The sequence below is a fragment of the Empidonax traillii genome, unplaced genomic scaffold (genome assembly GCF_003031625.1).
Source record: "Empidonax traillii isolate 1590-97213 ecotype Southwest subspecies unplaced genomic scaffold, ASM303162v1 scaffold1389:size274315, whole genome shotgun sequence".
In the NCBI taxonomy this organism is placed as follows: Eukaryota; Metazoa; Chordata; class Aves; order Passeriformes; family Tyrannidae; genus Empidonax; species Empidonax traillii.
In genome coordinates this window covers 19983-47530 of record NW_020956582.1, presented here as the reverse complement: position 1 = coordinate 47530, position 27548 = coordinate 19983, and the positions used below count along the sequence as shown (strand labels likewise).

Sequence of the window (27548 nt, the reverse complement as noted above, 5' to 3'; positions counted from 1 at the left end):
CTGAGAAACTCGCTCAGCTGATGTTGTGTTGCAGGAGCTCCATGGAGATGAAGCCTGCTGGCTTTATTTTGCTCTGAAAATCCCTTTGGCTTAAAGCTGCTTCCAGAATCTCATCCTTAGTGGTACTTCAGGCTTGTGACAGGGGAACCTGCTGGGTGTTAAGGGGGCTGAGACTGGGGCAGAGCCTGGGTGCTTTGGTGGCTGAGAGGTCCATGGAGCTTGTCCTTCAGGTGACAGGCACATTGCTGAGGGCAGTGTGCCTCTGCCTGCCTCTTCCCTCTGTAATCTGCAATTTGTATTTCAAAGTAGAGGGATTTAAGATGTTTTCTGTGCAGTTGTGGTCCGTGGGGGAGCAATCAGGTGCCACGGTGAGTGGCACTGGAGCTGCCTGCGGTGGCTGGTTGCGTAATCTGGTGTTGCTAAAGCAGCAAGTGAAGGTATTTGCAGCAGTCACTTGGAAACTGGGATAATTCAGGTCTGAATCAAGCTCAGGCTCAAACAGGTTGTGGAATTTATTTATACAACGCCACCGCCGGGGCGTGTGACGTTACAGAGCCAAACAAACAGCGGTTCCCAGCCCCAAGGGCTTGTGCTTGGGTGTTAGATAACGAGGTGTGGGGTAATTACAGCCAGGGACATGGGTGGAGGGGTTAGGAGAAGGGTGAGGGTTACATGACATGTGCCTCGTTAATGGCAGCGTGGAGAAATTGTGGGTGTGCCCGGGGTTGTGGGGAGGATGGAGGTCAGCTTTGCAGAGGGGGAGGTGTCGAGTGACTGGCAGGAGACTCGTGGATTAAGGAGGGAAAGCGGAAGGAGGCAAAATGAAACCAGTCAAGCGTGCGGGGAGGGGCTGGTTCACACGGAAGCTGACGTGCAGAAGCAGCGCCACTCAAGGGTCTTGAGGAATTTGGGTGTTAGAGCAGCGACTGGGAACCCCTAAACAGGTGTGTTTGATGGGAACAGAGGAACAGGTAAAGAAAGGGGGTCCAGCCTGGCTGCTGGGAGCTTTGTGTTCCTCATCTCCCCTCTCCCGTGGTGCCAAAGTGCCTTCTGCCCAGCCACCTGTAGTTGGTGGACTCTTTGGGGTGATTCAGTCTTCACTCAGCGCTGAAGACCTTGAGTTGGTTGTTCCCATGTGCCCTTTGCTCTGGGCAAATGGATTTTTTTTTTTTTTTTTTTTTTTTTTTTTTTTTTTTTTTTTTTTTTTTTTTTTTTTTTTTTTTTTTTTTGTGTGTCTTAAAGAGCTGCTTGGTGGTTGTAACACTGTTACTGTGTCACTAATTTCCTTTTTCCTTCCCTTTTGCTCTTCAGAAATGCCATTCTCGTGAGTGTGCAAGGAACCTACAGAACTGTAATGTCTAACCCTACATGGAATAACAACTCTTGGAAGGTACCACCCTTTTTTAACTACGTGGCTTTGTTACAGGTTGGGTTAACGATGATCTTTTGCTTTCACAGCTCGAAATCGAAGAACTGTTGTCTTATGTAATGCTGTCTCTTGGAAAGGGCTGGCAGGGCTCTGATGCTCCAACCTCTGATTTCCAGAAAAACTGTGCAACCCAGCCCTTGGCCCGGGGGTGCCGGGGGGCCATCCCTGTTTCTCAGTGAGCGATCTCTCTTTAGGCAGGTCTGGTGTTGCCTTAGGAACAGATGGTGGTTTCTATTCAGAGAGCTGAGCTAAGCTTTCCTCATACTTGGTGGCCATCCTTGGAAACATATTGCCCTTCTTCAGTGATGCACGATGGCTCATCTGTTTGTCTTCAGTGACCTTCTGGATCGTCTTTTCCTGAGGCTTCCAGCCATATTTATCAGGGATACTGTGATAAAGTGCCGTTACACTTTAACATTTAGATGGAAATGCCTTGGCTGTTTCGTGCTGCATTAACCAGCTCTGAGGCGTTGGCTTGTTCCGCTGTCTGATCCCGCAGTGATGCCATAATACTGAATTTTGGACCGCCCTGCACATTGCCATGGCAACAGACTGATGTCACACGCTCAAGGACATGACTTCAGCGTACGATCATGCAGAGGCACAATCAGATTTGTGAAGGAGAAAGCTGACTAATGCACATCTCAAAAGCAAACGAGGGGAATGCAGGTTACAGGCTGACCAAGCAAGGTGCCTCAGGACGAAAGCTCCCCGCTTAGAGAAGGGGCTGATCATGTCTTTAGGACAGGAACAGTTGTCTTGCTGAGCTTCTCTTTACCTTGCAGAAGCAGATGACTTGCAGGTGTCCCGTATCTTAAAAGCAGGTGGTGTTCTGGGGTGGGGGAAGGCTCTCTGGTTTCGGAGCTCTGGAAGGGCATTTCTTTGTTTTAATTTTAAAGAACTTCTCAGTGGTCTTGTAAGCACCCTGAGAGTGCTTCAACTAGCTTAATGTTGTTCAAACAGTTTAATTGGTTTTCCAAAGCTTTTATTTTATCCCTAACATTGGAAGGTGAAAGGGGAACTCCGCATCTGCATTACGGTCACATTTTCCTATATCCTATTAGCAGATTCCAAGATTGTTTAATGTGATCTCCACCCATTTCATTTGGCTGCAACCTTTGCTCCCATGAAAACAAGGCTGATTGTTCTGAATTGCTGTGTGTATGTGCTTTGGCACGGCATGAAGGTACCTATAATAACACGGCCATTGTCTGGAAAAAAAGGCAGTTTGCAGTAATAACTACAAATAAAAAGGGTGCAGTGCCGGGGCAAGACAGATAATGGGTTGTTTTCCCACCCATTGCACGGAGGAGCCTCTCAACACGGTCACCCCTCAGCAGGACAGGGCTGCAGGGTTTCAGCCTGGGATGTGAATATTGGGAATAAGGGACCGAAATATTTGCACGTTGTTCCAAGTTTCCCTTTCCTGGCCGCGGTTCCGTTCGCTCCTATCTAGGGATGGGGAGGCTGAATGACTTTTGCACAATGCGCTGTTTTATTTGCATGCTGTGAGCGGTTTAACAAGTGTGTGTGTGTGTGTGTGCTAAATGGAGCATTCCCACTTTTTCAGTCAGCAGCTGACGCGCCCTTAAAATCAGGAAGGAAAAAAAAAAAAAGGAAGAAAAAGGAAAGTACCTTTAGGTTGAACAGTGGGGTTTTGAGGGGTGACACTGTGCTGTGTGTGTGAGTGGATGGCAGGTCGTGCCAAGCCTGAAACGCTGTGAGATTCAGCGAAGAACCTCCTCAGACTCCTTCGTGCTGAAGGAATTTTTGCCCATCCCTGCACTTTTTGTGGAGTAAAAGCTGTTGCAGCGCAAAGTTTGGGAGCAACGTGATTGTTTTGAGCCTTTTGGCGTCACGGGGAGTTGGGGGGTGTTTTAACAGAAACTGGCACTTCTTTTGGCAAGTTTGGGTTGCCTCCCAAGGACAGGAAGCTGTGGAGTGTTAAACAAGAGGCAGGGAAGGAGTTTTGACAACCCCGTCTGTAAATCAGGATGCTTGAATTGAGATCCTGGCCTCGAGCTGAAAGGATTGGAAGCTCTGCAGGATCACCAGTGATTCGAGCTGCTCTGCAGAACAAGAAGATAATGGTGATGGGCTATCAAGAAGGGCAGCCCTTGCTAAAAAAGAGGAGCCTTTGTGATACGGTCGAAGGGAAGGAAGTCTGGAGAACTCAGAAAAGGAACAGATGTTTTTGGAGGTGGGGAAAAAGTTAACTATCCCTGTAGTTCGCTCTTGCAGCGGAGCCAGCAGAAGGAACTTGATACCAAACAAAAGTAGGCACACCCAGGATTTAGCACAGGGATCCTGGAAAGCCGATTTTTTTTTTTTTTTCACAGCTGCAGTGCTTTTGTGTTTGACAAATAACCTTACACAGTGGCATCTTGCAGAGACAGATGTGAATAATATGTGTGAGTGCGTGCAGAGGTGTGTGGAGAAGTTTGAAGGTGCTTGCTGCTGTTCTTTAAACAACAGTAGAAAAAATACTGATGTACGAAAATGATACTCCAAGTGGGGAGCCAGGAGGGGATGCAGTTCCCTGAGAGGGAAATAATGACAGAAGATGCATTAAAAAAGAGGGAGAGGCTGCTGCTAGGGTGTGTTTATGTACTGTGATGACTGCAAGTGTGATAGAACAGATTGCTGATCCTGTGTATCAAAGTACCAGTGGCGATGATTTTTCAAGTTGTTGAAACTTGCATCTACAGAAAAAAAAAAATACATTTTTTTCTTCCTAATAGGTTAATCCACTGTAATTGACTGTGAAATAAACCTGGGGGAATTTTCCCATCTGTATGTGATGCACAGCTTCTTTGCTGACTACTTGGCAACGGCACCTTCAGATAATTAAAAGCTGTTTTTTAAACCCACTCTTTCTTTCAACTCCTGTTTTTCTGCATCTTGCTCCTTCTCTGAGAGCTGTCAGTCACTCTTCTGGTTAAGGTGTGAAGATCTAGATTATGTGCTTTTAGGAAAGGAAAACTGCATGTGATCTCTTTACTTTTGAAAAAAAACCTAGGTGGACATGTAAAGCTTTTTAACATGCACGTCACCCCTCCAGTCCTAAAAGTAACTCAGCTTTCCCAGTCCGGAGTGGGAAAACTATAAATTAACTTTGACTTTCGGAGCTCCGGTGCCACTTGCCCCTCTAAAATCAATAACCAAGCCTCCCTGGTTTGCTGAGGAGGCAGTTCTAATTACCCAGAAATGACAGGAGTTGTTCAGCACAGGGATCCTCTGGTTTCAGCGCATAGTTTCGTTGCTCGGTGGTGTTTTGAGAGGCCGAAGGGTGGGATGCAGCTCCAGCGAGTTTCCAGATTCCTAACAGCGTGAGGGACTGTTTTTAATAGTGATGATAAAAACAGCTATTCCCAGTTGGAGTTTAGTCAGTGGTACAATTATCAGAGCTATGAAACAGTGCAGGGATGGCTCGGAATGGAAAAACTACGGCTCGGAGCTTTATTTTCTTGAGGGAGCCGTTTGAAACGACTTCCTGCGAACTCGTGGAGAATTAGCGAGAGATGTCAAAGGCTGAGGGGTCAAGCTTGGTGATTGCTTTGCTAACTTAGTTTTTTTGGGCTCCAAGCAAGCTTTCAGCTGGCTTTTGGGGGAGAGAGAGAGCTGGTTGTTGAAAGCCAGCGTGGTGAGTGGGATTTCTGGAGCCACAGTTTGGGGGTGCCTCATTTTCTGCTTCGCTTCTAAGTGGTTTGGTGGGGTTTGATTTCTCTGAGAAGAGAATATTGATTGTACTGGGTTAGATAGCAATGCTTATGTTTTTTTCCTTTTCTGTCTTGATTATAAAGCTGTTTTTAGACTGTTAGAGCAGGTCCAGAGGAGGCCATGGAGATTCTCAGAGGGCTGGAGCCCCTCTGCTCTGGAGACAGGGTGGGAGAGCTGGGGTTGTTCAGCCTGGAGAAGAGAAGGCTCTGGAGTGACTTTAGAGCCCCTTCCAATGCCTTAAGGGGGCTTATAAAAAAAGAGGAAGAGTGACTTTTTATATGGGCAGATAGTGATAGGACAAGGGGGAACAGTTTTAAAATAACAGAGGAGAGATTTAGATTAGATATTGGGAAGAAATTCCTTCCTGTGAGGGTGGGCAGGCCCTGGCACAGGGTGCCTAGAGAAGCTGTGGCTGCCCCTGGATCCCTGGAAGTGTCCAAGGCCAGGTTGGACAGGGCTTGGAGCAACCTGGGCTGGTGGAAGGTGTTCCTGCCCACGGCAGGGGGTTGGAACTGGGTGATTTTTAAGGTCCCTTCCAACACAAACCATTTCATGATTCTGTATTTTCTGTTGTTTTGCATTAAAAAGGTTAAAAAAATCTTGCGAAACAAACTTCTGTTTGCTTGTAGAAAAGTCCATACTTCCAAAACGGCCACTAACCTGGAAAGAACTGCACCAGAATTTTCTGGAGTCCTGTTGTAGGTCCGTGCTACTGAATTTTGAAGATGAATCATGGGAAAGGAAAGACTTGCAGCAAAAGTTCTCACAGTTCACACGACACTTGAGTGTGCAGAAGCTGTCCTTTACAGAAATTTTAGTGCTATTTTGGGGCCTTTCTTTTCTCTTGAAAGAATGAATTGCAGTGCTATGCGTGGAATTTCTGAAAATTTAATTGTGTTAGTTGCTAGGTGTATAGACTGTAAAGCTCTGAAAATATCAAACTATTTTTTACTTCAATAACTCTGAGTTATTAATGGAAAAAAAAATCCTTTATCTTTTTTTTTTTTTTTTTTTTGCTCTATTTTTAAAGACCCACAGAATTGGTAGGTTTCCAAATTAGCTTAGGTTTTAAAAGGTCTTCTGAAAAAATCGTGCAGGAAGATGATGTATTTCATCTTGCTCTCTACCGCAGTTCACCAGTCAAAAATCCCTGAGCTTATCTGCAGCCCAGTTATTTATTTCAGCAGATGTTCTGTGTATGTTGTTCTTTTATGAATTTGTGTAAAACCAGGTGATGCTTTGCCTGGGAAGGATTTGTAGCTTGTCCCCCTTGCCTGCTTTGTGCCTTCATCTTAAGCAGTTTGGCCGTAGCGTGTCACACTGCTGTGCTTTGAGTGTTCCAAGTCCTTTCTGGTCTCTGAGGTGGTTTTGTGGTTTTTTTTGGTAGGTTTTTTTGTGTTTTGTTTTTGTTTGGGTTTTTTGGGGGGTTTTGTTTGTTTGTGGCTTTTGTTTTGGTTTTTGCTTTCTGGTGTTTGTTCAAGCTCCATCCCTGATGTTGCTTTGGGATCGTCCACCCGCGTTTGTGCGGCCCCAGCTCCACTCCCTGATGCCCTGGTTCCTCCCTCGCCCTGTTCCTGCCGATCTGTACGTGCTTGGGTGAGCTCTGGAAGTGCCTGGTTTTGGAGGATGGATAACAAGGGACCCCCAAGGAAGTGAGGAGGTTGTGTGGCGTTTGTAAGAATGAGGAACCCCGTGAAGCTCAGCAAGTCCAGGTGCAAGGTGCTGCACCCAGACATGAGTACAGACTGGGAGAAGAAGTCACTGAGAGCAGCCCTGCAGAGAAGGACTTGAGGGTTGTTCTGGATGGAAGGCTGGACATGAGCCAAGAGTGTGCTCTCACAGCTCAGAGGGACAACTGTGTCCTGGGCTGCACCGAGAGAGGAGTGCTCAGCAAGTTGAAGGATGTGATTCTCCCCCTCTACTCTGCCCTTGTGAGACTTCACCTGCAGCACCGTGTCCAGGTCTGGGGTCCTCAGCACAAGAAAGGTCCTGTTAGAGCAGGTCCAGAGGAGGTTGTGGAGGTGATGAGAGGGCTGGTGATGGAGCACCTCTGCCGTGCAGATGGGCTGGGAGGGCTGGGGATGTAAGAGAAGGTCCCAGGAGACCTCATTGTGGCTTTCCAGTTCCTTAAGGGGGCTCATAAAAAGGAGGGAGAAGGACTTCTTACACAGGCAGAGAGTGTGACAGGACAGAGACAAAGTTTTTAAGCTGATAGAGGCAGATTTAGATTAGATATTGGGAAGAAATTCTTTAGTGGGAGGGCGGTGAGGCCCTGGCACAGGTTGCCTGGAGAAGCTGTGGCTTCCTCTACATCAGGGATGCAGGTGGGATCTGCTCAGTGTGTCACAGTAAAAGAGGAAGACTGGAAACTGGTCACTCTCCAAACAAGGAGGAATATTCCTGTCCCTCGTGAAAACTTGATAACAATGCCAGATTGGATGACCTGGGAGAAGCAGCGAGCGATTGCAGGGGGTGACTGCACCTGACAGGTTGTCCCAGGAAGTTTATTGCCTTCCAGGGGCTGCAGTCAGAGATGTCATGGAAAGAACTGCCCAGACAGCTTAAAGGTCAAGATAAAGCTCCGTAGATTACTGATTGCTGTTGTGGAAAAACAAACAAACAATTTATCAATGGTTAAAATGGTAGTAAGAAACCAAGTTAAACATGAAATCAGCATCTTTTGTCTCCCATTTTGCTGCAGGGGATTACCTGCTCTGCCATGGAGCACACTCTCCTTATCCTTTTCTGACCTTGGTGGGGTTTTTCCCCATCTTCTCTCTGTCAGGTGCTCTTTACCTTTTCTTAAATAAGTTTCCCCAGTCGTACCAGTTGCTTCACTGATGGGCTCAGCCATGTCCTGTGGTGGGTCTGGAAAGGGCCTGGGGCAGCCCTGACCTCTTCCTGCCGAGGCCCTGGTAGAACCTACCAGTAATTAGCTTTTTAAAATTTATTATTATTTTTTTTCCCTTAGACTGTAGCCTGTTCTTTAAGGGCTTTTTGTTTTGTTTTGTAAGGTACAGCTGGAAAGCCCAGTGAATCCAAAGCTTGTTCAAGAGGGTGTGGGTGGTGGTGTGTCTTGTTTGTCTGTGGGTGGGTTGGTTTTAGATGCTCCTAAGGAATCTCTTCTGTTGGAAGTTTGCTGTCCTCATCAGATGTAATGAGGCATTTTGTTCTAAAGTGTTCTGTGAAAAGTAGTTCCAGCTTCTTTTTTTTGTATAAAATATGTCCTGAAGTTGGCTGTACCTGGGATGACTGTTTTCCCAAGTTTGCAGAGCAAATTTTTTTTTTTTGGTAGACTGCTGACCTGTAAATTTGAAATTTCAGAGTTCAGCGTTTTTTGCGTTGTCCTTGCAGAGTGAAAGATGGTTTTCTGTGAAGGTGTGACACTGGGGCACCAGCAGTGGCCTACTTTAAAGAAATACTGGAAAGGGTTTGAGATTTCAGCACAAATCATGAGACATTGGTGCAAAACATTGTGGAAAATACTCGTATGTGAGAACAGGGTGGATTCAGGAATATGATAGAAAAACCTGGACCTCTTGAAAGACAGAAATCATAGAATCATAGAGCGTTAAGGGGTTGGAATGGGCCTTAAAAATCATGTAGTTCCACTCCCCCTTGCCCTGTGCAGGGACATCTCCCACTAGACCAGGTTGCTCAAGGCCTTATCCAACCTATCCAAATATTTGCAACTAATGGCACAGTTACTTCTAAAACCTTTTTTTTTTTCTTTCTTTCTTTCTTTGCCCACAGTGGTATAGGACATAGAAATCCACAACATGACCCTTTTGGTTAAATGGGTGAGATTCCACAGAACTAAACAAAAATGGGCTATCTCTTACTCTGCTAAACTGTGGAGTAGTTCTGGCCCTGCGATCAGGGGATATGGGGTGGTCTCTGAAAGGGGAACTGTCAGCCCAAAGGCTGGGCCAAACCAGTTAGAGCCATAGAAACCTGTTAAAGCCATATTTAAGTCAGTGAATTGAGTTGGAAAGCTGATGAATTTAGTGCTTAACCTGCTGTGGGGTTTTCCTTATTAGCAGAGTTCTGAAGAAGGAACTGCATTTATTTATTTATTTGCTGGATATTTAGAAGTCAGCTGCAGGTTTGCTCTTCTGTTTTAGAAAGCCATTTCATACCCCACTTCATACAGTGGAGAGATGTACAGAAGGATTCGTGCCGTGGGACAGGGGGACTTCTTGCCTACATAGTGTCCAGTATGATATTTTGGGTCTCCTGGTGACATTTTGCTTTGTCACTACGTGCCAATAAATAGGCTAGTCCTGTGCTGGAGCAAGTCCAGTGCATCCACAGGACGAACGGGGTGATGAAATAAATGATTGTTGACAATCCTAATCTGCCACATCAGTGTTGTTGTAATAATAATTAGGATCTTTTTTAGCAAGCTGATGTTGGGTTCTTGAAAAGGGTGGGATTCTCCTTGCTGGTTTTAACTGGCTTTCCCTAAAGTGGGAGACGGGTTGGCTCTCTGTTGGTGTTCAAGCTGGTCTCTTCCTTACGGGCTGTCTGGGTTTCTCTCTCTGCTGTTTGTCCTAAAACTCCCTTTCCACGTCAGTTCTGCATCTTGCAGTTGCTCCTGCCCATCTCTGCCTGTACAGGAGGGATCCAGGGAGACCTCAGCCTCACAAAACCAGGGCACAGCGTTCTCCAGAGCCCTGGGAATGCTGCTCTACTATTTTTGGAACCAGCTCCCTTGCTTCTATAATAGGAAGGCTTCTGGAAGCTTTCTCCTTCCCCTCGCCCCGAGAAAGTGGCCTTTCAGCTGGGCTTTCAGGATCTGCGTGGCAAAAACACATCTAGTTTTGTACTCCCAAATAATCCAGACGTGCTGGGTGAGTGGCTTTGCCCACCCCCCATCACTCGAGGCCGCAGCAGCCGTGGCTGGTTCGGGGGGCTCGGCCACCACCCCGCTTGTCATTCGGGGCACGCGACGGTGGCAGGCGGTGCCAAGGCAGCTTTCTAGAAAGCAGAGGGACGTGTGACCTGGGGGGGGGGGGGGGAATGTTTGTCACCAGTGAGGGATTTACTGGTTTTGTTTCCCTCCTGGGTCGAGCAGGACAAATCTAACGAGCCAGTTCTCAACTTCTTCCCCATTGAGCAATGTCCTTACCCAAATTGTGCAAGACAGCTGAAACCTTTCAGGAATAGCTGAACAAGGGAAACACTTGTAATATTATTATTTTTTTTTTTTTCCCCAGTACTCAAAATACAGAGTTAAGAGGGTGCAGCAGAGCTTGTCTTTCCTTTATTTTTCTTTTTTCCCTTCTGAGATTTTCCTTTTGAGGGGACGGCTTAGTCCTTCCAACGCTTACCCCACCTAGAGAGAAGGCAGGATTGCTACCAATGTGAAGCCTTTCATTCTGCATTGACATGATCTTGGAAGGCAGACAGGTTCTCCCTGTAGTGCTTCATTAGAATAAGCATTTCATATGCTTATCAGTACGGCGAGTAGCGCTGCTTGACAGCAGTGGAGAGTCAAATGTTGCCTTGGAGCCCTACACGCTCATTTCCCCGCTTCCGAAACGCTCTGGATTCTGCCCGCTGTGCATTCAGAAGTGTTCCTTTTCCACTGACTTGAAAGAAGGTAAAACCCACTTTGTATCAAGCACCTTTTCCAGCTCAGTTCCAGGTGTGGATCAGAGCTGGCTGAGTCCAGGCTGAGTTGCTGAGAACTTCGTCCTGCCGGGCTCTGTGAGTTCCTGCCAGGTCCTGGGGGTAAGTGGGTCAGGGAGCTGACAATTCTGGGTTAGTTCTCTCCTAGTTCAGCTCCCTGAGCTGATTCAGGTGAGAAATCAAGTGGGAAACCAGTGCTGATAAGGGGAAAGGTGCGAATGAGCTGGGAGGAGAAGAGGGATGAGACTCAGCATGGCAGGAATTACAGTGACTGGAACAGCCGTGTGCTCCCTGCTGACATGGATGCCTGAGCTCAAATTTACAACAGAATCACAGAATCATAGAATAGTTGGGGTTGGAAGGGACCTCTGGAGATCATCCAGTCCAACATCCCCTGCCAAGGCAGGGTCACCTGGAGCAGGTGACACAGGAATGTGTCCAGGTGGGTTTTGGATGTCTCCAGAGAGGGGAAATCCATGGCCTCCCTGGGCAGAGCCTGTTCCAGGGCTCTGCCACCCTCAGTGTAGAGAAGTTCTTCCTCATGTTGGGGTGGAACTTTTTGTGTTTTAGTTTATGTTGCTGGGAACCAATGAAAAGAGTTTGGCCCCATCCTGTTGACCCTCACCTTTGAGATATTTATGTGCATCGATGAGGTCCCCTCTCAGTCTTCTCCAGACTAAACAAGCCCAGCTCTTGCAGTCTTGTCCTCGTAAGAGAGGTGCTCCAGACCCCAAATCACCTTTGTGGCCTCCACTGATTCCCCTTATGTGGGAATCTTCAGATTCCAGTTCAGGAACTGCTCTGCCTGGTGTGATCCAGGGTACAGAGTATGGATGGGAGAGAGGGAAAGGCTGGAGTAAATTTGGTGGGGAAATGAGCCAAGGCAATGGTCACAGGTCTTGCTTTACCAGCTCTGGTTCCTGGTGCCTGGAAGAAGAGGTATCAGCTGATTTTGGTGTGTGAGTGGACACGGGAAACTCCCCCATATTTATTCCAGCTGGAGCCTCTGTGGCAGCTTTTTAGATTAGATAACATCAGAGTTATCTTGTTAGAGTACAAAACTGGATTTGATTTTGCCATGCAGATCCTGAATTAATGAAGTAACATCAGATCTGTGCAACTTTATCCTTTCTGACCGTCAAACGGTGGGGAAGCTGAGCACACAAGGCAAATTATGTCTGTGGTGGCTCCTTTAGTGTCATAAGGCAGTTCTTAAAGGTGTTTTAAATAGGAAGATATTACCTGAAGGATGGTTTTAAAGGAAGGCTTGTGTTCCTGTAGATGTCTAAGAGGCTGAGTATGAGGATTTGGTGTGTCATCTTGCTGTCCAGCCTAGTCTGGGAGCTGCTGTGGATCATTCCCAGTGGGAATATTGGGATGAGGAAAAGCTTTCTGCCAAAGCTTCTTGCTTAGGAGATTCTAGTGCTGTTACATGTGTTTGAGAGGGAGGGAGGGAAGGATGACCAGGCTGGGAAATGGCAGAACTGCCTGTCTGGTGAAATACAGTTTTAGAGACAAATCTTGGAACTTGGTTCTTGCAAGAGAACAAACCCCCACATCTTTATAAGAAAGCCTCAGCACTGTGGGTTTGGTTGTTTTTTTGTTTTTTTTTTTTTTCACCATCCTAATGTCTGTTTTTTGGTACTAACTCCTCTGAGTTCCCCTCTGAAGCTCTTGCAGCTGCTTTCTCCTGCGTCCTGGCCGTGCTGCTGATCCGTCCCTGCGGAGCACCCTGAGCCTTGCCCTTGTGTGGAGGTGGGGTGGCTCAAATGTGTTTTTTTTTTTTACACGTGTTTTTTACCAGCAGGGTGGCTGCCGCTCGGATCCAGCCCTGAGGCCGCGGCCTCCTTTCCAGAAAGTAAATTTTCTGAGAGGATGTGCCCACCCCTCGAACTCCTTTGTTGAGCAGTTACTGTTGCCACAGCTAAAACACACTTGTTGTAGTTCAAAATATCAAAGGCTCCAGCAAATTGCTGCACAGAGGAGGAGACCTTGACCCCCCCTCCCCTTCCTTCATGCACTCTGGCTGAGTTCATACACTTGTTTTCCTGAGCTGCAGCACCGTTCAAACCTGATGATAAGGCGTGGAATTCTGGGGGACCGAAGTGCCGTCCAAGGCTGGGAGGGATGTGATGCTCTCACTGCTGCCAAAATCCCAGTCCTTCCCACATCTTGTGCACCGAGGCATATGTTGGGGGGGTGGCTTCAGAAAGGGAGAACAGCACCATTATGTTTTTTAACTTCCTCTCCTGTTTTGTTTCTCCGTGCATCTGTATTGCAGTTTTTTTTCCTCTGGGCAAAACCAGCAAAGCGGCTGAAGCACCTACTGCTAAAGAGCAGCCTTGGTGCAGAAACAGTGGTAGTTAAAAGGCAGTAAGTATCTTTGCTAGCTTGGATGCTGATTTTTTTTTTTCTTTTTCCTTTTCCTTCTTTTTTTTCCCCCCCTTTTTTTTTTTTTTTTTTTTTTTTAATTCACAAGCACAGCTTTTTACTCCTCACACAGTAGGAATTTGTCAGGAGCCCGCTGGCATTAATAGTCCATTTCAGCTCTTTTCTATGGCCCAGCAGCTATAGAGGAAGGGAAAAAGCATGCTTTGTGTGGAGCTGTGGTTGGAGCTGGGCTGCAGTGCCCATCTGAACTTGGCTGTGTCTATTTTGCCAGCTTTTACTTCCCTCTGGTAGGTGCTGGTCCCTTCCTAAACATGATATCCCACTATATGATTCCTATATGCTTGGATCCAGGGCTGTGGCTGCTCCTGACCTGAATCCCCTTCTTCTCATGGTTTTGCTTCTCAAGCTCTTCACTGCAAGCCAGATACCTTTTGGGTTTCATTTTTTTTTTTGGTCTGGCTTTTATCTTTTACTTCTGAGCTGATCTCCAAAGGAGTAGGACTGGCACAAATCGTGTGGTATTTCTAACTAGGGATACATGGGAGGGAGTTGTAGCTATTGAAAAAGTGAGTGGCATTCTTGAAATGGTGTGGTTGCGTTTATTTGGGTGTGGATATAATCATGTTTTTTTGTGACACAGCTCCTGCTGAGTCTGAAATGCTGGTGTCAGTAAAGCCAGAAGGAAAGCCAGACAAAAGCTTGGAGAAAAGTCAGGATTTCAGTGCCTCTTTACTGATGGTTCATGGGAAAGTAACAATTTTGTGTTTAATTTTGATTTTCCCAAAGCACCAGGCACATGCTTTTTTTTCTTTTTTTTTACCCCCCTCTGTGAATTACTGTTTGTGAATATGTATTTTACATCCCCCCAAACACCAGAAACAGCTGATTTTTTGTGCCTAGGTTTCACTCCTAGGGGTGGGTCCTTGTTCCAGGCTCTGGGTAGTCGAATGAAAGTGGTGTTTAACTACAGAGCTTCAATTCCTGCTCATCGTGGCAGGCTGGCTCCTGGTATTATTCCTGAATTCCTGGAGCTGAGGACGTGCTCTCACCCCCCCTGCTCTGCCAGTGCAATGCCTCCGTCTTCTCCACCCGACACGTTTCTCAGCCTTGTGTAGAACTCAGCAGAGATTTCTCCACGAGGGCTGGAATGTGTTTATATAATATTTTATATATTATTTTAGGCTCCTGCTACTCAAATGTAGGCAAATGATTAACCTCTCCATCACCATCAGCAGACGAATCGTGGAGTTGCCGTAGCAGACAGTCAAGCCAGATGGGTCTAAACCGGCTTCTGCTTTTTCCCTGCCTGGAAAATCCATCCTTCTCAGTGGTTTTCTCAGCAAGTGTGGCCACCAAGAGCAGCTTTTGCAGGCCAGGAGCGTTCAGTGGGAGCACCGAGCTGTAACCACACTGGTCAAGCACTGCTCGGTGTGTGGGTTGGGGCTCTCCTGTGTGGGAGCTGTTGATTGACGTGAGAGGCTCCATCTCCTGCAAAAGCAGGAGCGGGGCAGCAGCAGCAGGAACACTGGGCAAGGCTGCTGGAAAGGAGAGAACAACCTGCTGCACTAAATCACAGATCCCCTGGGGACACAGCTCTGTGTTTAGCACCCTCAAATGGCATCCCTTTATTTACGGCATCACCGAGCGTGGTCCCTCTAGACAGGAAGCAAACGGGCTCTAAAACAATCTGCTGGCAACTCAGGCTGGAGCATTTGAGGTTTTCCAGGGCTCTTTTGCTGTGTCACTCTTGCCTTTAACGTTCCAGCTCAAAGGTTGTTGTTCTTTCGCCATCTGAGTCCGTTAAGGCGCCGGTGAGAGAGTATCTGCTCCAAGGCCAAGGTGTAGAAGGCAGTGAGAACAAGAGATACCGCAGAGCAGCGTTGCTCTGGGTGTAATCTGCCTTATCAGCACGTGATGCAAAGACAGGGCAGTTTCCACAGGCTGCGTGGTGACGTGTTTTCTGTCCTCTGCGAGATCCACCACGTTATTTCGATTAGAACGCTAACGTAACTCCTGGCAGCCTCGAATCCTACAGCCAGCAGCCCATTTCCCCCCCAAAGCCTGGTGCAGAGCTAAGGAGCAGAAGGATCTCTCGTGTGTCCTGTTCACAAGGAGCTCTGGAGAGGAGGTGTTCCGTGGGAGGTAACAAGGTAGCCGTGTTGTACATAAGGTGGAAAATATGTTGTGTGTGCAGGGAGGCTGTTGTGTTAATCTGTGCTTAATGGTGTTCAGAAACTCCAGCTGCAATAATGGCATGATGATAAGTTCTTTTATATATATAAATATATGTATTTTGTATCTGTGCATGCACATATGTGTATATATATATATATATATATTTTTTTTTTTTTGTCTCATGTCTGGATCATCTGTGCTTCGGTTGCTGCTGCGCTTGAACCTGACCTTCTCATGTTTGTTCAGTTTTTAGGTGGCAGAGACACAGTGAAGCTCTGTGTGGGGCAAGGAGAGCTGATGGGCGAGCCTGGGGTGTGACCCAGGATGGACTGGCTGTGACGGCGTGCCTTAGCTGGAGAGGTAGTTACCATGAAGAGTTCCTGCAGAGCTGGCCTCCACAGGGAACCGCTGAACTCCACATCCTCCACCTTCCACCAAGTCAAACGGTACGAACAGACTGGGCCTGCCTGCTCAGCACTGACTGAGCCCTCTGCTCGCTCTCTTATTGTCTTGTCACTCAACTGCTCACTCTGAATTCTTCCTTTCGGATGGCGTTTCAGGGAGACGCCGTAATGGCCCGGGGGGCAGAAATGTTCTTTTGACATTTTTATTTGATAATGACAACTGCAGATTCCCTACAGCTGGCGGGGTGCTCGGAGAAATCCTTGGGTTTTTTTAGCAACAGCTGTAAATTAGTTTGGGAACACGACTTTGAAGTGAAACTTAATTGGCGAGTGGCTCGTCAGAGGAGGCTTTGGAACATGCAGTCAGCTTAGAGCAAGTGGAAACGCTGGCAGTCATTGTTGCGGTTTGCCTTACTATGGAGTAAGTAATTAGATTAGTTTAAGCTCAGATTTTTGCATTGCTCACTCTCCTGTGTCTCTTATTAAGAAGAAATGCACGATTGGTTTCAAACACTTGTGCTTATGTGACAATTAAGTGAACGCCTCTCAGTGTGTCTCGTTATAGGAACACCGTGCAGAACAACTTGTCCTTATGCAAATGCAGGAACACGCCGGTTTGTTTGAGTTCAGGCTACTTCAAAATATATGTATCTTCTTTTTTTTTTCCCTTCTCTTTTTCTGAAAGCAAGGCTCCCAAACTTCCTCAGTCTGGCGGAAGAGCGCCAGCTTTTCGGTTTCCAAAAAGCTGTGTGGGTTTAAAGCAAACTTTTAACCTTTGTTCTTTGTGGTTGTGTAGACAGCATATACTTGCTATGTTAGTCTCATGGTAATTTAGTGCTGGAAAAGACTTCCTGGGTCACCCAGCTCTTTGCTTTCCCAAGCAGTATCTCATAATCCCTTTTGTGAACTTAGTCTAGCCTAAAAGCATTTACATCTTTTCTTACATCTCTTCTTCTCTCCTCCAGCAGATTAAGCCATTACTGAAGATGACAGATCTAGCTGTGCAATTAGGAACCTCCTTTTGATTCCCAGACTAAACATTCATGACAGTTTACATGCTTATTTGACTTTCTGTTCCTTTATTTTCCTTCTGCTTTTCTTCCCACTTCTTATTTTCAGTGGTTCACCTCTCTGGCTCCATTCTGTAAGATGGGGTTGTGACCCTCACCTGTGGTTTTGTGGTGCTGAATGACCCAAGTTTTTCTCAAGTAGCTTCTTGAGTAACGACTGTTGTTGTCCACAGTGTGGATATATCTCAGTCCTGGCTAAAATTGTCTGCTGCAGGGCAGAGCTGGCTGGAGGGTTTTCTTGCTGCTGCCTCAAACGTGTCACAGTGTTCTGTGGTGGCCAATTCACCTTAGCTACTTCCAGAACTCCTTGGTGTTCCTCTCGCTGGTGCATCACTGCCTGTGTTTCAAAACCCTCCTCAGTTTCTGCTACTTGGAGCTTTGTGTCTCTGCTGCTTTGGAGCTGCCTCCAGTTCTGGGGGTGCAGTATTTGTGCTGAGGTCATTCCTAACAGAATCAGATCTTCCCCAGGCTGATTCTTGAGGCATGCCTTTGGTTTCCAAGCTGGTATTTTCTTATTCAGCATCACCTGGGGCTGTCTGCTGCTAAGCCAGCTCCTTTGTCTGTTTTCCCACTCCTCTGCCAATCTGTCTTCACCAGTAAATCTCTTTGTGCTCTCTGAAGACCGTGTGAGTAAGATATAGTAGATTTGCTTAAAAAGATCACTTTTTTTTTTTTTTTTAAAAACCTTGAGGTTAGTCTGGCATTTTGAAGTATTCCCTCTTCCCCCTTGTTCTCTGTGTCACATTAATCCTCTTTGCTTGCAAAGCACCTTTCTATTGGAGGCAGAATACCAGCCCTGGAGAGGCTGCAATCATTCTCCCTTCTCTTTCTCCCCTGCAGTGCCCCCTCCAATGTGCCACATGTTTATTATCTCCCATTGTTGCCTTTCAAGAGGTTTATAAATCCTGTTTCTTGGCCTGCAGTGCGTGAGCCTATCTGTTTTGGATTCTGAAACCGAGATGAGCCAATCCTCACGATTTTTATGAAGCTCTTTAATCCTCCCCCTGCCAATGTTCTTGTTTCAGATTCACGCCTGGGCTTTTGCCCTCACGATCGCAGTTACCACCCCTCTTTAAAAATGCTGCAAAGTCAATTTTGGTATTTTGTGGAGCACTTGGAGCACTCCTGATCTCTGCCCTGCCCTTGCTTGCAGCCTTGTTTCTCTCTCAGTCCTTTCTCACAAACTGAGGAACCTTTCACTGTTGCTTGTTTTTAAATACCTCTGCAGTGACTTAATGCTGCAACCACTTCTCATGTTTATCCCTAGACCTTTTGAGCTTCAAGATACATGAGTTTCTAAGTGATGTGACTTGAAACCTGCAACCTGCATCTGTTTCTTGTGTCCTTCACAAAAGAGGATCACATCCAGTTGGACTTTCTTCAGTTCTCGTTTGGGATGTGTTCTTAGTAATGAAAACACCTTTTGGCTCCTGGAGAAATCTGCCTGCAGTGAAATGCTCTGCACCACATCTTTGAACATCCATGAACCAGCCTCTTTTCAGCCTTGAGTTTCAAAAGAGCAACCTTATGACTTGCCTTCAGATCCACTTTCGCTTATTCTTTCTTTTGAACGCCGAGTTCTCCGACTGATCGTGTGGTCCAAGGTTAATTTCTGCAACCTTTCATGTGTTCTCATTACACATGCACCAAAATGAAGGCTATAAATAGCATCCCTTTGTGTTGGTTCGTTAGTTGTTTGTAGAAATGTATGTTGTGCTGTGATGTGAAGAAAGGTCTTGGTCCTGTTGCAGTTAATTAAATCAGAAAACAAACGTTAAAGTAAAGAGGGGTAAAAGACTTCCAGAAGGAAGCATATCACCTATCTGTGCTGCTCTGGGCGGTTTTAAGCAGAAGATCTATAAAACCACCAGTTTTGGAGTTTTTTTTCTTACTGTCCTTCCGTGATTTCCCCTCATCTCGACCTGTTCCACCACAGGCACGTGTGCCATCCCGTCATCTCTGAGCTACACATTTCTGGAGCAGCTTATAAACTTGAACCCCAAATCTGTCAGTTCATTTTGTTCCCTTCTGCTTTGTGTCACCCCTGTGTCGTCCCTAGTGTGGTTGGGAAAGCAGGGAGCAGGGGTTTGAGGTTCCTGAGGCCCAACAAAGAACTGCCCCTACGTCACTGGCTTCACGGTGAGTGCTTTTATACAAAAGCCTGGCAAAGCAGCGGCACTTCTCCCTGTGTAAAATTTAGTAAAAATAGCCAAGTTGGCTGTGCTTTAGGTTGAAGGGTGTGTGTGTGTGCGTTTAGTGTAAAATGTGTCCAAAACATCAGTGGGTGGGAGCCCTCGAACTGGAGTGGTGTGTGTTGGGCTTTGGGTGTGTGTTGTGTCACCCGAAACCCCAGCGTGGGGAGGATGATGGACTTTCATGCCTGTGTGCAGATACTTCTGGGTGTTGTCTCCCCCAGAGTCAGGTTATTTGAACACCTGATATGGGTGAACAGTCAGTGCTGGGTGTTTGCTTTGCATTTAGTTCCTCAGCTCTTTGGGGCCAGCTCTGCCCCACGTTTTTGGCTTGCTCTTGCTTCCCTCGGGCTGGCCACTTGGACAGAGAGCTCTCCCGCAGCAGCCAGATACCTTCTGTTTGCCTTCCCATCCCATAATAATCCCTGCTGGCTCTCTGAGAGGATGCAAGAGGCGTTTTTGCAGGCGCTGGGAGGGGAGGTGGGTCTGGAGCAGCTGCTGCTCTGAGGGAGTGGGTTTTCTAGAAATCAAATGCCTCCACAGCTGCCGGAGTGGAACCCGCCCCAGCTCCGGAGCGTCGTGCTTCCCAACCCGCCCTTCTCCCAGCTTGGACAATTGCCACGTGCCAGAACAAGCTCCAGTGAGCAGCAGAGCCTCTTCCATCCCGGCTGCTTGGCCGGCCGGGACTTTCCCGCCCCGGCAGAATCCGTGGAATGCCTTTGAAGCAGCTCTCTGTCTGCTCTGCCTTGCCCTGGCGGTGCAAAGGGGATGGAAATGGTACTGCAGATCGAGCCCAAAGGACCCACCAAGCCCTTCCAGAAATAACAAGTGGTTGACCATGGTTAACTCACATTCAGCGCTGGGTCCTTGCTAATTGTCAGTGTCCTTTGCAGAGGAGCTGAGCTCTGTGGACAGAGAACTGGGATGCCAGGGAGGAGAGAAAAACCTTGCCAGAGGTTATGCTTGGTGTGGGGTTTTTTTGTTGATTTTTTTTTAAACTCCTTTTTTTTTTTTTTTTTTTTTTTTTTTTTTTTTTTTTTTTTTTTTTTTTTTTGGCTTCTTCTGCCTTGTGTTAGTGTGTCCTGAGGGTTTTTTTCAGAGTTGTAGTTGGCACTGGGTGTGCAGTCAGCAACGCGAGGAGCTCTCGCTGGCTGCAGTTGGGGTGTTTACCAGAAGAAATCCACAGGAAACTTGGGGGTTTGGATGGAAATTTTCGCCTTAACAGAACCTTCCGGTGGGTGCTTTGCCCAGAAAACTCTCAGTGTGAATATGCTATTGGAGAATATTGTACTTTTTTTGTTGTTGTTGTTGTTTTTCCTGCTTTTGGCTTCACAAGGGCATCATGACTGTCCCTGACCTGGGAGCAGTGAGAGGCATTGAGGTTCTCTGTGGACCTCACAAAGGAGTTGTAAAAACTGAGCCCTTTTTTTTTTTAACCAGTTTTCCCTTCCAACTTTTGGAGTTTCCACTAAAGCAAATATATTATTTTTTTAGGCTGCTGTGATTTTAGAACGTATATGAGTACAAAAGGATGCAGGAAAATTCTGGCCAGCTTGGCAAGTAAGAATCATGGAATGATTTGGCTTGGAAGAGACCTCAGAGACCATCTCATTCCAACCCTTCTGCCATGGGCAGGGGAACACCTTCTACTAGACCAGGGTGCTCCAAGACTTATCCAGCTTAGCCTTGGAAATTTCCAAGGATTGGGAGTCCACAAGTGGGTTTTGGGCCTTCCCTTCAGTGGGGAGAGGAGAGGGGGAGTGGGTGTGTGTTTTTGTGCTCTTATAAAGGAATATATTTCTGTATCAACGACGTGGAGTAACTAACTTGATAAAACTACAGTGGAAACAAGCTGCAGTTACGACTTAGGAAAACAGCAGTGTCATTCCAGCAGGGCGAGTATCCTGTTTTTCAGACATGGCTGATTAGAAATAGAAAAACTGGCCCCTTTACTTCATCAGCCTAAAGGATGGAATAACAGCATGAAGGCAGCACTGCTCGTTGTTTCAGTGCTGATCGTTCCCTGGCAGAATTCTCTCTTTATCAGCAACTTAAAACCGCACGTTTGGGATTGGAAAAACCTTTTCATGTTTGCTCTGTGGACTTCTGAGGAGTCGTCGTCTCTAAAGATAAAATTAGAAAGCTTGATAACTTAGAGGGTGGAGGGAGGAAAGCAAACAGAATTATTCTGGAATTAAGTTTCGTAGGGAATTGTCAGTGACTTCACCTTTTAGCAACGATTTTTGGTGGTTTTAAATATTTAAAAGCTTACCTGCAGCTGCCACAAGTTCTCCACTTGCCAGCACCGAGACGCTGCAGAAATAGGGGAGTCTGTGGGTGGGGACTGGGCTCTGGTTCGTCTTCAAAGCAGTTTCTGCTGGGAAGGCTTGTTCTAATTCTAGGAGCTGGAGATGAGATGTGCTGCTGACGTGCAGGGAAGAAGCTGTGTTTGCCTAAAAGTTCGTTCTTAATACCCACAGCAAAGCGCGTGTGAGGTGGGGGCTCGTTGTTTTTTTCCGAGAGACACTTTCAGGTAAAGTCCATTGCTAAGATCCCTTTTAAAATGGAACTTCTCTTCCCTGCCGCTGGAAAACTGTGAGGCAGGTGACAGCTGGTCAGGTGGAATTTTGCAGTGTTCTTTATAGCTGTCTGAAGTTATTAGATGAAGATTTTCTTTTAAATCCAGACCCATTAAAACATGTGCGATGAGCCGAGTGCTGAATTCAAATGAGGCAATTATTCTGGCAGTAAAACTTCTGAGTAAGGCATAATTTTGTTATGTAAATTCTAACTTTTCAACCTTAAATGGTATTGTTGGCTGAGCCGGGGACTAACTGAAACACAGGAGGAAATACAACCTTAAACAAGAAATCTGTAATAGGTGAGGCAGAACTCTACCCTTTGTCTTTCTCCATAGACCAGAAATAGCTGGGAGCAGCTGAACCAACTTTGCTGGCTAAACGTGTCCCCCTGAGCCTGTTGGGGTAACCAGTTTGGTCCTGTTTCCATTCTTACAATGCCTGGTCTCACCTTCACTCGCAGCTTCTCTTAATGAAGGGTGTTGAGCCGATTGTCCCTCCCGGATTCCTGAAAACTGCTCGGAGAAAGCCTTTTATGAACCAGCTCAGCTCATTTTTCAAACACCTTGGCACGAAAACCCATGAATGAAATTTGATCTCCTGCTCCTGGCTCAGGAGATTTCAGCATGCAAATCGTGTATTTAATTGCGTGCACCTCTTCTCCCCAGGGTACGGTGGCGGGCGGCCACCAGAGCTTTTTTTTTCTCTCTCTCTCTCTCTCTCCCTCTAATCCGGGAAGCACAGCTCCAGAATGTCCTTCTGGAAGGGAAGGGAGGACTGCAGGCACTGTTCTCTGAGCAGCTTTTTGCTGCAGTGTTTCACTTGCTGCTCTTCTGGGCCGGGCTTTGGCATCAGGGCACATCGGGGGCCTGACCCCGCTTCACTAAAGCACAGCCGAGACGAGCCAGACCCTGCGGAAAACGAGGCCGGAGCAAACTCCAGCAGCCTTGATCTCCCGTCTTCTCTTCATGCATCTGTTTCAGCACCCCGAAGTTCTATTTTTATGAGGTTATTTCAGCTTCTAGCATCCAACTGGAGAGGCAAACAAAATAGCTCAGTCGCGCTTTGCAGAGGAGACTAAATTGGGAGGTGACCCAATTCCAACGAGCTGGAATTAGCACGCAGGAAGGCACAGGGAGAGAATTAACCCAGGAACTGGGTAGGTGTAGCTGCAGCACTGAGATCTCTTCCCCCCTACAGTCTGTAGGTGAGGTGCAGATGGTTTTGGCGCTGTCTGGTCGCAAGAACGAGGCGATGGTTTCCCTATAAAATCCCGAGGGAAGGAACACAGATAGCATCATCCTTTCCAGAGTCTGCTTCCTGGCCTTCAAAGCACTGCATGGACTAAAGGGGCATAGAAAGCTGAACTAAGTCCTTCCTCTTGATGTACCTCCCTCCAGGCCCCCTGTGCCTGCCCCTCACTTCTCATCACTGGGGCCAGAAGGAAATATCCAGGGAAAAGCAATGGTTAAGCAGCGTGGCTGCTCCTGGTGCTGGAGGCTTCCTCCGCTTGGGCAGCGCCAGCTATAAATTTGTCAGACTTTGTAGATGTTGTGCCTTGAGGTTTTTAATTAAGAGCTGCTTTTAGGCTACAAGTGCAATACTTGAGCAAGTGTCTTGGTGGTGGCTCTCCAGGGAAACGCGTTCGGTGCCTGAATGTGTCCGTATCGGCTCCTGAGGGATGTGGCATTGAACCTGCTGCTCCCTCAACGTGCAAGCACAGATTATCCCCATTTCAAAGTGTAAGGAGGCCTCTGAGTGTAACAATTCAAAGATTACCATGGAAACATAATCTATAGTTAGTTCTGTAATGTGCTTCTGTGATGCTCCTGGGGAGAAGAGCCTGGAGTCTCCTGATGATTGCACCCTGTGTGGGCAGCGCCCCAGGCTCTGAGCCCTGAATGGAAGGTGACTGGGAAGGTGTGACAGAACAGAGGAGCTGAGTGCTGCAGGAGTGCTGCTGCTGCAGTGTCAGCAGCATCCAAGTCGTCCCTCACAGCTCTTCTTAAGCTCCTAACCATGAAAACACGTCCTTGAGAGTGGGTCACTTCAGCTGTACGTGATGCTTCTCTCGCTTTTGGGGGGGGTGTTCTGATGTATAATGTAAGGACCCTTATGAGAAAGTCACCAAATTTGCCATGATCAGTATTCTAAAGGGTAAGTTTCATTGCCCAGAGAAGCTGCCCCATCCCTGGAAGTGCTCACAGCCAGGCTGGACAGACCTTGCAGCAACTTGGTCTAGTGGGGGGTGTCCCTGCCCATGGCAGGGGGGGTGAAACAAGGTGGTTTTTAAGGTCCAGCCCAAACCATTCTGTGATTTTGGGTGATATTAGGAATTTAGATACCCACTGGGATCTCTGATGAATGTAATTACACTTGCTAATTTCCCTTTTAACTGTACTTTTATCTCCTGAAAGGAATATGTCTGATAGCAGATGTCCAGATAAACCACATGATACCTTACAACTGGATTAAGGAATGAATGAGCAGAAGGGTGGCTCTAAAATGAACCACTGGCTATGTTTTCACAACTGATAAACTCCAGGATTTCTCCTTGAAACAGGTTTATCTAATGGGAAGTTCTCTCCTACTGCAGGAAGTTCTCCAATTGGATATTGGAGATTTGGTTGCTGCATTTTTCTTTCTCGTGTGGTTCTTCTTGAGGCGTGGGATGGTGCCTACCCTGGATCACCTTCTCTAATTCCCAGACAGGAATATTTTGCGACTGTAACTTCTCCCCTTTCTGTTTTTCCAGGGTCTCTGGTATGCACTTAAAGCCATATCTCAAGTTACAGAAGAAAGAGCGATCCCCAGAAATAAGCCAGGACTCCCTGCGAGGCCACCAGGGATCAGCACAAGGAGAAAAATACACCACCTGCACCAAACTGAGCGTTTTCCCCAAACCCTCCCTCGTGACTCCATCTCAAAAGCTTCTGGGGATTATTTATCCAAATACTATGTGCAATATGAACGGGAAGGGTCCAGCGGATGGTCCCAGTGCCAGGGAAAAGAAGAACGCCCTGTCTGCGACGATCCACCAGGGAGAGGAAGGGGAAGGGCCTCTGGATGTCTGGGCCGTGGTGAAACCCGGCAACACGAAGGAGAAAATCGCGTTCTTCGCCGCCCAGCAGAGCAGCAGCAGCAGCAGCAGCCGGGTGGGCTCCATGAAAATCAAGAGCACGTGGGACATCGACGGGAGGACGGCCAAGCGCAGGAAAAAATCGGTGGACCTCAAAAAAGCCAAGATCCAACTGGAGAGGATGAGGGAGGCCAACTCCAGGTGCTCCCAGCCCGAGCCTTTCGCCTGCGGCATCGAGCACTGCTCGGTGCACTACGGGAATGACAGCGGAGAGGGGGCGTTCCCGGGCCGGTCCTTGTCGGTGATAGAGATGGTGGCTTTCCTGGAGCAGCGAGCCAGCGCTCTGCTGGTGGACTGTGCTAAAACCTGCACGGCTGCTCCCGCCACGAGGCCGAGCGCTCAGCCCAAGGGGGCCCTTCCCGCCTCCGACCCTTTCTCCTCGGCCGGGGCGTGCGAGGCGCAGGCGGAGAGGGGCCCCGGCGAGCAGCAGGGCGAGCCCGTGCGCGTGCTGGACATGGTGGCCAAGCTGGAGTCGGAGTGCCTGAGGCGCCAGAGCGAGCGGGAGGCCGGGAGCCTCTCCCGGAACAACAGCTTCCGCAGGAACGTCGGGAGGGTGCTCCTGGCCAACGGCACCCAGCCCGAGGGAGAGGCGGGGAAGGGGGTGCTGGGGGTTCTGGCTCAGGGGGATGGCCTGGGGGAGGCGGGGGTGGCAGAGGCGGGATACGGGGGTCGTTGTGGTGCTCTGGGTGACGCCGAGCTGTGGGACGGCGGCGCCTCCGCTCGGCGGCCTTTTCCTTCGGGGCTGGATACCCGGATGGGGAATGTGAACTCGGGACTTGCTCACGCGGTGCTGGCGATGGCAGCCGGCAGGAGCGACACTGAGACACGGATTGAGCCCCCCGGAGCTCTGCTGTCCTCGTGTCCAGCTGCTGCTGCCAGGCTGCCGCCCGATCCCTTGCCGAGCAAGGACGCGACCGTTGATTGTACGTCGAAGGAGCCTGTGGTTTTCCCAAAGCAGAGCCTGCACCCTGCGAGGAAGGAGCCCTTGTGCATCAGTATATCCGTCACCAAGACCGAGAAAGGGTGCAGGAAAGAGAAGCTCTCCAGCTCCAGTGAGGATTCGCTCCCGGGGCGGCTGTTTTTCCTCCAGGACGAGCAGCCTGCTGCTCAGGATCAACAGCCACCGCGGGAAAGTACCCAAGAGAAGGCAGGAGAAGCAGCCCGGAACGAGGAGGAGGATGCTTTGGCGTCCGGCAGGCCGTGTGTCAGGAGCAGCGTCCCTACAGAGCCATCGGCCCCCTCTGTCCCTCCCACAGAAGGGGCTTTGCAAGTACTTGACGCTTCCTGCCTGAAAAGGCAGGTCTCGCATGACTTTCTGGAGACCAGGTTTAAAATCCAGCAGCTCCTGGAGCCTCAGCAGTACATGGCCTTCCTGCCCCACCACATCATCGTCAAGATCTTTGGGCTGCTCCCCACCAGGAGCCTGGTGGCCCTGAAATGCACTTGCTACTACTTCAAGTTCATCATCGAGTACTACAACATCCGGCCGGCGGACTCGCGCTGGGTGCGGGACCCGCGGTACCGCGAGGACCCCTGCAAGCAGTGCAAGAAGAAGTACGTGAAGGGGGACGTGTCCCTGTGCCGGTGGCACCCCAAGCCCTACTGCCAGGCCCTGCCCTACGGGCCCGGCTACTGGATGTGCTGCCACCGGTCCCAGAAGGGCATCCCGGGCTGCAAGCTGGGTCTCCACGACAATCACTGGGTCCCCGCCTGCCACAGCTTTAACCGCGCCATCCACAAGAAGACCAGAGGGGCGGGAGCCGAGGTGGAAGAGGAATATTAAGTGCACATACCCTTTTTTCCTGCGAGATTGTTTGGGGTAGGAGGAGATTCTCATGCCTTGTGCTGTTTACAGTGTATATAATTGTCGTGGTTATTTTTTTTTTGTTTGTTTTTTTGGTTTTTTTTTTCCACAGGGCTATGAAACTGCACATACTCGAACACAAGAGCCTTTACCTTTTAGATTAAAGAGAGCTTTTAGTCCATCTCTGTAAATAACACTATAAAAAAAAAAAACCCTAATTGTACATACAGAGTCTACAGCTGGCTGAACAAGGTAACCCCCTACAATGCAGCTATCCCAGTGTTGCGGCTATAGGTGTGTGTGTTTTTAAGTGTCTCGTTTCAAAAAATCTGTATATTCCGCATAATATATGAATGTTTCTGAGAAGAAACTCTAAATAGGTAAAGGTCAACTTGTTTAAAGAAGCTGCAGACAACTAAACTGGACAACCTGAAACTTAGACTATAGAACCAGACCCATTATAGTAGCGTGGCAGTGGATTTAAAAAAAAAAAAAAAAAAAAAAAAAAAAAAAAAAAAAAAAAAAAAAAAAAAAAAAAAAAAAAAAAAAAAAAAAAAGAGAGAGAAATATTATTGTATAGTCAGAATATTAAAAAAAAAAAAAGTTCTTGTCTACCTTACCCATGTTGTCTGGATTTTGGTTTTTTTTTTGATTTTTTTTTTTTTTTACATAAATAAAACGTGCATTCTAGATCTGCCTTACCAGACTTTCTCTTGTAAGACTTTTGCCCCGAAATAATAAAAATGCTGTAAAACCCCTGGCAGAAACTTGGTGCTGTGCTGTAGTTGAGACGTGCAGTGAGCTTCCTCTAGAGCAAACCTGTCCTACTAACAAAGGAACAAAAAAACACCTCCCCCCCCCTCCCAAATCTCTATTCCTTGGAGAACTCCCCGCTGTAACATTCACAGATTCCAGCTTTCCCTTTTCCTTCCTCTCAGCCCTGCGTCGGGAATTCTGGTGCTAGGTGTGTAAAGCTTGCGAAAACAGGGCCTTTCCAGTCCTCCTGCTTCT

General features: G+C 47.7%; 1 protein-coding gene across 4 annotated transcripts in view; it reads left to right on the top strand.

The window, feature by feature from the left end:
- The window catches only part of FBXO34 (F-box protein 34), a 41039-nt gene extending 14015 nt beyond the window's left edge, over positions 1-27024 (top strand). The window contains exons 2-6 of one of the 4 annotated variants that reach the window (XM_027906996.1): positions 1312-1390; positions 13065-13156; positions 14940-15324; positions 15596-15795; positions 24350-27024. In XM_027906996.1, coding sequence (XP_027762797.1) covers positions 15719-15795; positions 24350-26516 — 2244 coding nt within the window. In that variant the 5' untranslated portion in view covers positions 1312-1390; positions 13065-13156; positions 14940-15324; positions 15596-15718 and the 3' untranslated portion in view covers positions 26517-27024. Of the gene's footprint in view, positions 1-1311; positions 1391-12839; positions 13157-14939; positions 15325-15595; positions 15796-24349 lie in introns of those variants that run through there. The other 3 variants (XM_027906997.1, XM_027906995.1, XM_027906998.1) reach the window with 3 other exon arrangements.
- Positions 27025-27548: the final 524 nt, after the last annotated feature.